The sequence below is a fragment of the Bufo bufo genome, chromosome 11 (genome assembly GCF_905171765.1).
Source record: "Bufo bufo chromosome 11, aBufBuf1.1, whole genome shotgun sequence".
Taxonomy (NCBI): Eukaryota; Metazoa; Chordata; class Amphibia; order Anura; family Bufonidae; genus Bufo; species Bufo bufo.
Window position 1 is genome coordinate 14,874,314 of NC_053399.1, and position 11,933 is coordinate 14,886,246.

At 44.8% G+C, this 11,933-nt stretch overlaps 1 protein-coding gene across 2 annotated transcripts in view; it reads left to right on the forward strand.

Moving 5' to 3' along the window:
• LBHD2 (LBH domain containing 2) overlaps positions 1 to 10,770 on the forward strand; it is a 31,454-nt gene extending 20,684 nt beyond the window's left edge. For both annotated transcript variants that reach the window (XM_040412244.1, XM_040412245.1), the window contains exons 2-4: positions 1,823 to 1,910; positions 2,605 to 2,785; positions 10,689 to 10,770. In XM_040412244.1, coding sequence (XP_040268178.1) covers positions 1,824 to 1,910; positions 2,605 to 2,785; positions 10,689 to 10,753 — 333 coding nt within the window. In that variant the 5' untranslated portion in view covers position 1,823 and the 3' untranslated portion in view covers positions 10,754 to 10,770. The remainder of the gene's footprint in view (positions 1 to 1,822; positions 1,911 to 2,604; positions 2,786 to 10,688) is intronic.
• The last annotated feature ends 1,163 nt before the right edge of the window (positions 10,771 to 11,933 follow it).

An 11,933-nucleotide genomic window follows, 5' to 3' on the forward strand; every position in this document is an offset into this window, starting at 1 on the left:
CTGACCCTAACTCCTAACTGCATGGGCCGAACTTAAAGGTAGGAGGACCCATGCGCAGGAACCTCGGATCCCTAACTCACCCTCCGTCCGGTCCCTGCGCTAGAAGTCAGGGTAAGACGACCTACTCCTCCTAGACACGGAGGAGCAGGAGTCTCAACGGCCAAGCTGTTGGGAAAAAGGGGAAACATAAACAGACTAACGGAAATGGCAGGTGAACTCAGTAGCTCAACCAACCTGCCACAGCCTTGCTGACTGGATCCCTGACACAGAGAATCCAGAACCATTAGCTGCACAAACCAACATAGGAAAATCCCAACAGACCATCACCCAGACATGACACATACAGGTAAGCATAAACTTAATAAGACATAAAACCTGAACTTAAACCTATGACCACAGTGGTGCTTCTCACAGAGAAATGGAAAGCACAGGAGGCTGCCTCAGCTAGCAAGCCTGAAGCAACCTACTGAGCCCTGCTAGAGAGAGGGTATATATAGGCCAAAGTGGCCACACCCAAAGGTTGGACACACCCAGTGACATCACACACACACTGGGAAGGAAGTTAACCCTTCCAATGCCACAGAAGGGAAACACACATACATAAAGGGAAAGTGCACACAATAACATACAACACAGTGCACACAACACACACACCTAACAAAAGGTTGCTAGGTGTGACCGCATGCCAGGGCAGCAAGCTGCCTAGGAACGCTCAGGCTGCTCTATTGCAAAAAGGAACACTGGTTGCCCGCGGCAACCACAAGTGAGGCCACAGACAAGCGGCCCTCACCCGTGGTTGAAAGCCCATACAAAACCGCAGGCAACAGCATGCGGTAAAGGAGTTACGGTCGTGGGCATGGCCGTGACAGTACTGAATGGAGAAAGCGTTTTATTTCTTGCAAAGAAGTGTGTATGAATGGATAAGAGATGTGTCAGCCTTGAAGAAGGAGCCGGAAGCTCGTCCACGACTACATTGAGTGTGTACGTGAACTGATTCTGTTGGATAGGCGAGTGACCGTGGATTATGTGTCCCTACGAGGACGAAGATTCAGTCTGATGAAGAGCTGAGGACAATGGTGCATTCGCGGCTCTCAGCTCAGGGAATACAAAAGCTTGTTTGTTACAGATGGACAAAGTGTATTGAAAAGCAGGGAGATTATGTCGAAAAATTATGTATTTGTCTTTTCTGAAAGTTAAGTAAAATTAATTCTTCATGCAGATAATTTTTGACTCACCCTCGTACATTTTTGTACGTAGGAGGCAGCATTGTAGTAGTTAAATTTATACATACACTAGGGGAGAATATCATAATAATACCATATTTCTGTGATATATGTTATGTAGGAGGGACCCCCAAGGAAACCTTAGACTCTCCTCCTGATGTTGATTTAGGCCACCTTTGCCCTGTCTGCGTGGTGGCGCCATCTCTTGGTGGGCTCCATACTAACCACACGTGACATTTCTGTGGTATTTATTTGCAGCCTTCTAAACCTCAATAGTTTGTTTCCCAGGATTACCACTCCAGCTGTTGTATACATTTAATTCTTACAGTTGCCGCTATGTAGGCTCGAGCGTGTCATGTAGAAAATCTTTGTGTGAGGTAACATGCTCCTCCGTCAGTTTTAAAGGAAGTCGTAGGTGGCGGGGCCATTAAATGAAGGCCAAATCCAAGCAACTTAATAAAGCTAAATCTTCAGTAGATACATTTTTTTTCGACCTTGGATTAGGTACAAATGTTACAGTGAAATCTCAGCTGGAAACATTCGCAGTCATTTTGCATTTCATCTGTAATAACTCACTTATTGTTTTTGAATCTTTGCAGCATGACGGAAGTGATGAATACGTGTGAACCTGGGATGGAAGAATTTTTGCTTAGTGCAACGGCTGGGGCAGAAGGACATGCTGTTCAGGTAATGTCCATGCTTTTATGTAGGCCTGTAGTACAAAGGCTTATCAGAAACATACATAGAGTAGAGAAGGCTTCCTAACAATGGGTCCCTCCTTTAAAAATGGTCCTTGGTACCGTGTAGACCATCCTGGATTTGAAGGACCTGATGCCTTTTTGCAACAGCTGAACTCCTTGTCTCATTCTTCGTAGGGTTCTCCTCCTTTGTCTCATTCTTCGTAGGGTTCTCCTCCTTTGTCTCATTCTTCGTAGGGTTCTCCTCCTTTGTCTCATTCTTCGTAGGGTTCTCCTTCTTTTATCTCATTCTTTGTAGAGTTCTCCTCCTTTGTCTCCCAATGTAATGCCAGTATATAGCTAGAGGCTTTCTTAGGGTCTCATCCCTTTGAAAATGGGACCCCTCTTCTCCATGAACCCCTCTGTGGTACATTTGCCCTTGGTAAGTCGTGCAGATATAGATCCCAGCTGAATGTATTTGTTTTTCTTAGTTTGGGTGGGTATTCCCAGCATCAATCCCTGCCACCAAATCTGGACCTCCTCCTCTTGTGGAAGAGCTTGGCTTTGTCACCTTCTATATTATGGAGACACTTACCCTACTTTCCCAGTTATATTAAGTAAGTCATTTAGGGGAAAGAGTAGAGGAGGAGACCAGCAGAAGAGATTATACACTTTTTTTTTAAAATATTGTTACTCTATCCCAGATCTTTCCAGACTCCCATGATAAGCACCCTAAGCTGACAAAGCGGTTACCATCGATAGTAGTGGAGCCCACAGAATCTGGGGACGTAGAGAGTGGAGAACTACGCTGGCCTCCAGAGGACATCTCACCCACGGATGACAAACGGGAGGCAAAGTCATGCCAAGGACATTCAGATCTTGAAGGTGAGAGCGTGTGTGGTCTTCCTCTCACTAGCTTATAGAAAAATGCACATGGCCGCGTTCAAGATGTACAGTACCACTGGACTGCGCTGAGAGCACTGGAAGCCTTACAATGCTTAAACTTCTGTAGTGGTGCTGCGGGAGAAACAGGCATTTACATGCATATAGTTATTGGGGCAATAGGAAAAGAGATAGTCTAAACCAAATAGCCCTAACACATTTTAGAAGTATTATACTCCAGAGCTGCACTCACTATTCTGCTGGTGCAGTCACTGTGTACATACATAACATTACTTATCCTGTACTGATCCTGAGTTACATCCTGTATTATAATCCAGAGCTGCACTCACTATTCTGCTGGTGGAGTCACTGTGTACATACATTACTTATCCTGTACTGATCCTGAGTTACATCCTGTATTATACTCCAGAGCTGCACTCACTATTCTGCTGGTGCAGTCACTGTGTACATTACATTACTTATCCTGTACTGATCCTGAGTTACATCCTGTATTATACTCCAGAGCTGCACTCACTATTCTGCTGGTGCAGTCACTGTGTACATTACATTACTTCTCCTGTACTGATCCTGAGTTACACCATGTCTCATACTCCAGAGCTGCACTCACTTTTCTAATAGTTGTCTTTGGAAACAGTCAGCAAGCTTGTTGTCAGACAATACCCTGAAAGCCTGAACTATGATTCTACATTGCAGGCGGCAGATTACAAACCATCAGAGTATGGTCTGTGCAGACACTGAGCAAGCAGGGGATGCAGGGAGATTTCCGATCTGAAGCCTGCCATGTTGTGAAGCAGCTCTGAAGGACATTATCCGAGGAGCTTTTCATGTGGAGGAATCTTATTCTGTGGAGAATATGACGTTTCATGAACATCAGTTGTTTTTTTTTAGATCTCGTTGTAATTGTATATTATTGGCCTGGGATATAATTGCGGCACTGTCATCCGGTATATTGCAGCCGGCTGCTCCGCGAGCCGCTTGTTCTCCCCATTCGCTGTCCTGCCAGTTAACTGTAAAATCTCTCTCCTGGATAACATGTCTTAAAATCCCCTCTTGACCTCTTTTTTCAGGCCAAGAAGACAGACTGTGTTTTTCCAGCAATCCCACATTTTGTGAAATCGTTAAATCCTATAATCAGAGCTGTTTCTGCGAATCTTTCTTTTTTCCTCCGTCGCTTTAATCTTCACAAGATCTCCAGCTCCACCGCCACCAGTTAACCTCTTCCGTATTACGTGACTCTTAAAGGGGCCACACAAAAGAGACATAGAAATATCTAATATCCGAGGTTGCACTTTGCATTGGTACTTATTCCGCTTCCCGGGTACATTGTCTGTATGTGCAAATGGCCTTGAGATAGTAAACTCATCAGCTCACGTCCCTGGGGTTATATTTCATATATTTGGAATACTATTTGATATCCCTGGCAAATTGTTTTAAATCTCTATTAGAATATCCCATGTGCCTGGCACAGTACTCTGCGTTTTTGGATTAATTCCTCATATCCCTGGAGCTGTATTTTATAGCCTTTGGGTGTAAAGGGGTGCACTTAGCCTTTCTGCTGCCTGAGGCAAAAACTGAAACAGCGAAAACTTAACATAACCCCTTCCCTTCAGCCCCGGCCCTTCAGCTTCCCCCCCCCCCCCCCCCTTTGTCCCTACCTGGTGCTGCCTGAGGCAATGGCCTCACCTGGCCTCATTGGTGGTGCGCCCCTGGGTGTTAATTCCTAGTACAGTAGATCAAATCCCTGCCATAATTTGATATGTATTTCATAATATCTCAGGCATAAAATATCACATGTTATATCTTTACATAACATTGTAAATCTCTGGTGTAATGTGTCACGAGCCTGCAAAAAATATCACATCGATGGTGTATGTCATATCTGTGTTATGGTATGTTATATACTTATAACATATCCCTGTCATAATATGTCATATCCTTGTATAACATCTCCTATCCCTGTCACAGTTTGTCATATCCCTGCAAAATATCGAATATCCGTGGCATAATGTGGCAAATACATTTGGGCGATAAATCTCAGTGGGCCCCCTTGTGGCATTATTTACATTTGCATGTCCCCCTGTGGCTCCCAGACCATATAAGGACCCCCAGAAAGTATAGTGGCCCCCATACAGTATAATGACCCCCTGTGCCCCAATACAATATAATAACCCCCCAGTGCCCCCCATACAGTATAATGTCCACCAGTGGCCCTCCATTCAGTATAATGACCCCCAGTGGCCCCCACACAGTATAATGACCTCCTGTGGCCCTATCACAGAGTATGATGACCCCCAGCGGCCCCCTCATTGGGGTTCATACTGTATGAAGGGGGCACTGGGGGTTATTATACTGTATGGGGGACACTGGGAGTCATTATACTGAATGAGGGCTCTGGGGGTCATTATACTGTATAATATTACAGGCTATAGCTACTAGAGAGGGGTCGTTGATCCTGGGAGTTTTTCTGATGTCTGATCGGAGTCGGGAACAATTTTGTTCCCCTAAAGTGAGGAAAATTGGCTTCTACCTCACAGGGTTTTTTACTTCCTCTGGATCAACGTGCAGGATGACAGGCCGAACTGGATGGACAGATGTCTTTTTTCAGCCTTATGTACTATGTTACTATGTATAATTCAGCACATCTGGAACGTGTTTGAAATTTTACTGTCATTTTATCCCAGCCACCAAGTACACAGAACACATCAGATCCAAATTTCGTAAGGGGAAGTCTAGTTTGTCACTAAAGGAAAAAAAAAAAAAAAAAAATTGCCACTTTGTGCATATAATGTATTTCCTTTTGCTTAGTGAAACTTTTAACACTAAATAAATAAATAAATAAATAAAAATGAAAGGTGTTTTCCAAGTGTTTAAAAAAGGTTCTCTGGGTTTTCATATTGATGGCGTCACCTCTACTATGCTACCCTCAGCCCTGAGCGTTTCTAAATGTTCATTGTGTTACCATAAACATATAAATTACTTTTAGTTTCAGTTGCAGACGAATTCAATAAGTATTATGCATTTTTGTACTTCCCGACTTTAGAGTCCTATCTTACTTGTGTGACCAGAGAAGAGTCATATTTTCAAGCTCCGACTCATTTCGGGTTAATTTGCATATGTATCAAATCGGTTTTTCTACACAATAAAAGCACCCAGAGCTATGGGGACTGGGTATTGCGGATGTGCTAGCGGCCATCTAGCAGCCCATGTCCTCAGCTCTATACACAAAATCCCGGTAACAGGTTCCCTTTAACCCCAGGATAAGTCGTCAATATGAAATTAGAGATGGTCCGTCTCCAGGCACCACCGCTGATCAGCTGTTTAAGGAAGCCGCTGCCATCACTGGAGCTCCTCGCAGCTTGTTGTCAGGCACAGCACCGTCCATTGGATCGCGCCCATTCACTTGAATAGGACTGGGCTGTGCTTAGTTTATATGACCGATGAAGGTGACGTCACTGGCCTAGGAAGAGGCAGCAGCGATTACTGGAGCACCATGGTCTCTTCACATGGCTGATCGGTGGTGGTGCTGGTAGTCGGACCCCCGCCGATCTTATATTGATGACCTGTCCTGAGGATAGACCATCAATATCAAAATCTCAGACAACCCCCTTTAATCACAATCAACAGACAATGCTTAAAATAGGTGGCAAGGTCTAGGTGTAGGTAGGTGTCTAACTGACCAGCTGTTTGAAGACCACTTCTTAGGCCTCAAGTGAATGGGTCTGGGCTGCACTACCAAGCACTGCCACTATCCAATGAACAGCGCTGTGCTTTGTAAGCTGCAAGGAGGCCATAGTGCTCAACGGAGCGCCACAACCTCTTCAAATAGAAGTGGGCGCCGGACCCTCAGACCCCCGAACAATCACATACTGATGATCTATCCTGAGGGTCGGTCATCAGTATAAACACTTAGACAACCTGTTTAAATTAGATAACAACAAAAATAGTAAAATTTGGCAGAATTATTTATTTATTATGTATTTATTTTATATAAATAGCAGCCCTTGATTAAAGGCGGATTGGACCCCATAGGTTTTCCTTCGCCTCCTCTTCAGTATCACCGGTTGATGGCGCCGCCGCTGCCGCCGCGTTGTTTGCATATAGCTGCAGTGATTTGCCTTCATTCACAATTTCCATTTTTTCTCCTGTTCAAATATTCACAGAACTCTGACTGTGCGGCTAATGGGATAATGTGTGATTTAGGACTCTTTAGGAAGAGGATAAAATGTAGTTTTAAAGATGTTTTGAGCATAAAGGAAATTGGGTCTAATTTAATTTTATGATTATGTAGCGTTATTGATTAAAAATTCCACCTTTAAAAAGATAGGGGGACATTTACCAAGACCGTCGATTTAGACGCCGGTCTTAGTCCATGTTGGCTGGCGCCTAAGTTATGTAGTAGAGGCGCGGGCTGTTGTGAAATGTTCCCAAGGACATGCTGGGAGTTGAGCTGGAGAGCCTTATGTTGGAGACCACCGTATTTCAGCCACAGATGGATCCTGCTCTACCCCTTGGGGACTTTATGTTGCCCCGGGGCGTCCAGTACTTGGGCTCTCGCTGTTGATCTGTATTTACATAGATTTGTCTTGTGCATTTTGTGGAAAGGGGAGGAAAAAACCCACAATTTGCATGTTCATTATTTGCAAAGATTAAACACTGAATGTGGCGTGTGGAGGAGTGGGTACGTTTTGTTTAAGTAGAGCTGAATCATCGTTGCTCCAAAAATATGTCGAAAAACACATGTTTCTGCAGCTTTGGCTTCTACACGTGAAACATGATGAAGCAGGGAGGTTTTTAAAGGGACTGTTCACCCTCAATGCTGTGTGTACCGATACGAAGGGTGTAGTTACACATAAGAAGACACTGATATCAATGATGTGTATACAGCAGGTGGCGGGATTGTTACAGGTTTTGCATCACTAGGTTTGGATCTCCACAAGAACATGGAGATCAGGGTTGTCACTTGTGGACACATCCTTTATTGCCAAGCAGCATCTGGAACTCGAGCGCGTCATCAACACAGCGGAGGAGATTTATTATAACTGGTATATGGGTAACTGGCGTAGTTGCCCATAGCAAGCAATCATACTTTATAATTTTCCAAAGGCACTGTGAAAAATGAAAGGTGGAATCTGATTGGTTGCTAGGCACAACTAAAGAGGTTTTCCTTTATACCGGTTTTGATAAATCTCTCTCTTCTGTCCTGGTAGTTTGTTACAATGTATCAGTGCAGGTAAAATGTATCAATCTGAAATCCAGGCTGTAGATCTTGCTCTAGACTGGATACAACTGTAACAACTTCCTCAGCTGTGAGAAGAATCAGGCTATGTTTATAGGCATTAATATAATCTGTTGTGGCTTTTGAAGGTAATTGGGGTCATTTATCAAAGACCAGATTTTTACGCCGGCCTTAGATAGCCCCTTCTGCAGCCAATAACAGGCCGCGATGGGGACAAGCCTCCCTAGCGTCACCTGCGATGTGTAATGACCGGCGTCACGCAAAGGGAGGGAAATGGGAAGGCCCTGTCCAAGGGAGAGGGAAAGATGGTGACCCCTGACTCGCCTTGCGGCTGGCACCTGACTGCCCTGACGTCCCTAGACGGGTTCCTCACCCGTACGCCGATCACGTGCCTAAACCCTGGCTTTCCCTAAGATGAGCCCTATGTAGTGAATGGGCCGGTGGGATCACTAGTCCGCACCACTGACACTAAAGGAAAACACCAAGGAGAGGACAGACAATACAGACAAATATATAATCCCAGGTGGGCGACAACAGCAGACCACAAAGGCTCAACAGGGATCCGGAGGGTAACGTTCTGGAACAACAACCAGGGAACACAGCTACACAGCTCCAGTGGGTCAGTATAGAAGTCCAGGCAGGAAGCTCTATATCTGGCAACCAGAGAAGTGAGAGATGGGAATATAAGGAGGTTGGGAGTGCTGGACAAGGAACAGCTGAGGAGAAGAGGCTACGGATCCCTGAGTGAGCCAAAAAGGGTTGCAAGGCAAACCCAGAAAGCTACCATTAAGAAACCGCACTATCTTTATACATAGAGCGCGCAGCCACCCGCTGCGACTTCCTGACCCCGGGTATAACGGAGTCAGGCGTGGCTTTTGACACCCTCGTGACACAATGCTCATCCCCGTTGCGGCCTGCTATTGGCATTCCCCCCCCCGTCGCCGGATCTTTTGATCTGCGCGACAGGGAGATGCAGAGGTGGCCGTGTGTCCGCAAATGGGTCCGCATCCGTTCCGCAATATTGGGAACGGGTGTGGACCCATTCATTCTCTATGGGGCCGGAAGAGATGCGGAGAGCACACTATGTGCTATCCGCATTTCCGGAGCGTGGCCCCGAACTTCTGGGCCGCGGCTTCTTAGAAAAGAAATAGATCATGCCCTATTCTTGTCCGCAATAGGCAGTTCTATGGGGGGTGCTGGCCGGTGTATTGCGGATCTGCAATACACTACGGATGTGTGAATGGACCCTAATTATAACCTATATGAGGTGCCCGGGCATTGGGGGGGGGGGGGGGGGTCATTATAGGGATTGGATAACCCCTTTAAGATACATAAATCAAAACCTGAAAATAAATCAATGGGAGATAGACCTCCAAAGACAATTACAACTGTAGATTTGTAGATGTTTATCTGTATGCTCATGTGTCTCAATACTGTTATAATGAACTCCTTGAAGGCAGTAGCAGATATGTGAGAGCTGGCAGTATAATATTTTAATAAAATGTCAATTTTGAGATATGTTTTTTTCATCCAAAGAGGAGCTATCATATAACATGTAGGCGGCTCAATTATTGATACATTGGAACTTAAATGTGTCCCCTGCAATATGTGGTTGTTCTTTATTTATAAATAGTATAAAAGATTTATTACTTTCATCCTAATATTTAGCGGAGATGCTGTTATAATGTATCTAACCCGGAAAGTGCTTTTATTTTATGTCTTCACATTGAGGCAAAAAAGAGGGAAGGGTCAATTTCTCTAGAATATTATATAATTTAAGACACACTGCAGGCCTTGTCATAAATTAGGCTCACCTCTGGCAGTCCATGGGGGTCATTTATTACGAATAATACGCCACTTTATGTGCATATTTAAGGCACAGATTTTGTCGCAAAGGGGTTTTGCTGCAAAATCTGCAACTTTTCCAAGGTAGCGGGAAAAGGGGGGGGGGGGGGTGAGCAGGGAAGAGGGTGGACCGGCTGGCCCCTCTCATTTGCCATTTTCTACGCCAGTTTATAGTGTGGAAAATGGCCTTAATTCACGTCAGCAAGGGAGCTGGCATAGTTTAAACCATGTTGCATGGTCAGCGGAACCAAGCGCTTGCACCTCTAGATAACTTTTGCGTATCCGCCACCAGTGCAGGGATATTATGACCGTCGTATATAAATCGCCGGTCTTAATAAATGACCCCCCCTCCTTCCCCGTGTGCCTAGGGTAAAAACTATCCCAGCCCGTGAGTGGAGTAATTTTCACTCTTTTTTTTATGCTTATTTCCCAATTGGCTACAAAATAGTTTTGCATTGGCGTTAAAAAGTTGTGTAATGGGTCTTGTGACTTTTTTTTTTATGCCAAAATCTGACGTACCGCCGTTAGTAAATGACCCCCAATCTGCAGATTTTTGCAGATGCAATGATGGTGGCAGAATTTTGTCAAAATTTAGGCACAGAGTTCGCTCCTAAAACCCGGCGTGGAAACATGGCCTTAGATCTGTGCAAGTTTGTGGCCTCTAGATATCAATAGAACACTCCCATTCACTGACAGCAAGCAGAAATCCTGAAAAAGCTGTCGAATGTAAAATGCAAAGTGTATGACGTTGCAGCCGTAAAATGTTCGAGTTAATAATGAAAAATATGATTTGCTTTGTTGCAGGTGCTTCACGTTCAGGAGGGGAACATTACGCCGGATGCAGAGCGGGGGGGAACGGCGCTAATTAAAAGCCTTAAATATCGTGTCTCTCTCTCTCTCTCTCAGTTTTTTTAAGTTCTCATCATTGTGAGAATAGGCAGAAATAGAACAGAGTTCCATTCAGTATCAGTGGAGTAGTTAGCGCTTGTGAGCAGCAGTTGGGACTGATCTGTTCCTCCAGATTTCCAGGAAAGTGCCGGGGGTCGCTTGGCACCGTTTATACCGCGCCGTTTCTCCCAGTTTGGCGTTTCTAGCGAGCTGACTCACGAGCAGAAGATTCCAACATGTACAAAGCTCAGCCAAGCTGCTGAAAAGGCCTCCGATAATACCGAGCCTTCGCGTATAACCCCCACCAGGAGCAGCAGCGGGCTTAATACATCCAAAACAAATTCTGAATCATCTTAATTGTCGTCACTCCAGGAATCGGAGTCCCGCTCCGTATGTATATAAAGCTTTAGGAGTCTCGCTGTACCATAATTTACATTGAAGATGTGACTAAATACATATTCATTCTGGTTGTAAATGTAATGGCGCGCGTCATTATTTTCTAGAAACACATGGGGGCGATTTTAGGAGGGTGCAGTTTTTACCAGATGTGTTCTAAAAGAGAGAAGACCTGCTCACACTTGTCGGACCACGGATCTATGGCGGTTTTCTAAGGTGATTATTGCACTTGGTAATCGCACCAGGTCGCGGCGCGGTGCATTAAATGATGTGTATATACGGCGTTTCATCCAGCAACGATTTCATGATATTAACAAAAAATCCAAACATCTAAATTTTCTCACGTTCAAACATCCGTGCCATTTCATTTTCCTACACCTAGACAGCGATGATAACATTCAATTTTGCATTTGAATTGCAAAGTGCAATAATTACGGAAAAGAAAACCCGCTACAGAGTCCTGGCCTGATTAGTGTCTACATAGCAGTATAGCGGTGCTACTGTTAGACCCATAAAAAAAGCATTGAGTTCCACAATTTGAGCGACTTCTTGTTTTTCAGCTTCTCCAAACTTGTGAACTTGCGTCAGACTACAACTTTGTTGCAACGTGACATCCTGTTCTTTTCAGTGGGAGACTTAAAGGTGCCGGACCATCTCACACATTGGTGGCATATCACTAGGATGTGCCACCAATGTCAGATTTGTCCAAGAGGTGGGACCCGCATCTATTTCAACAACGGGGCCCCCAAAGTGAACGAGTGAACA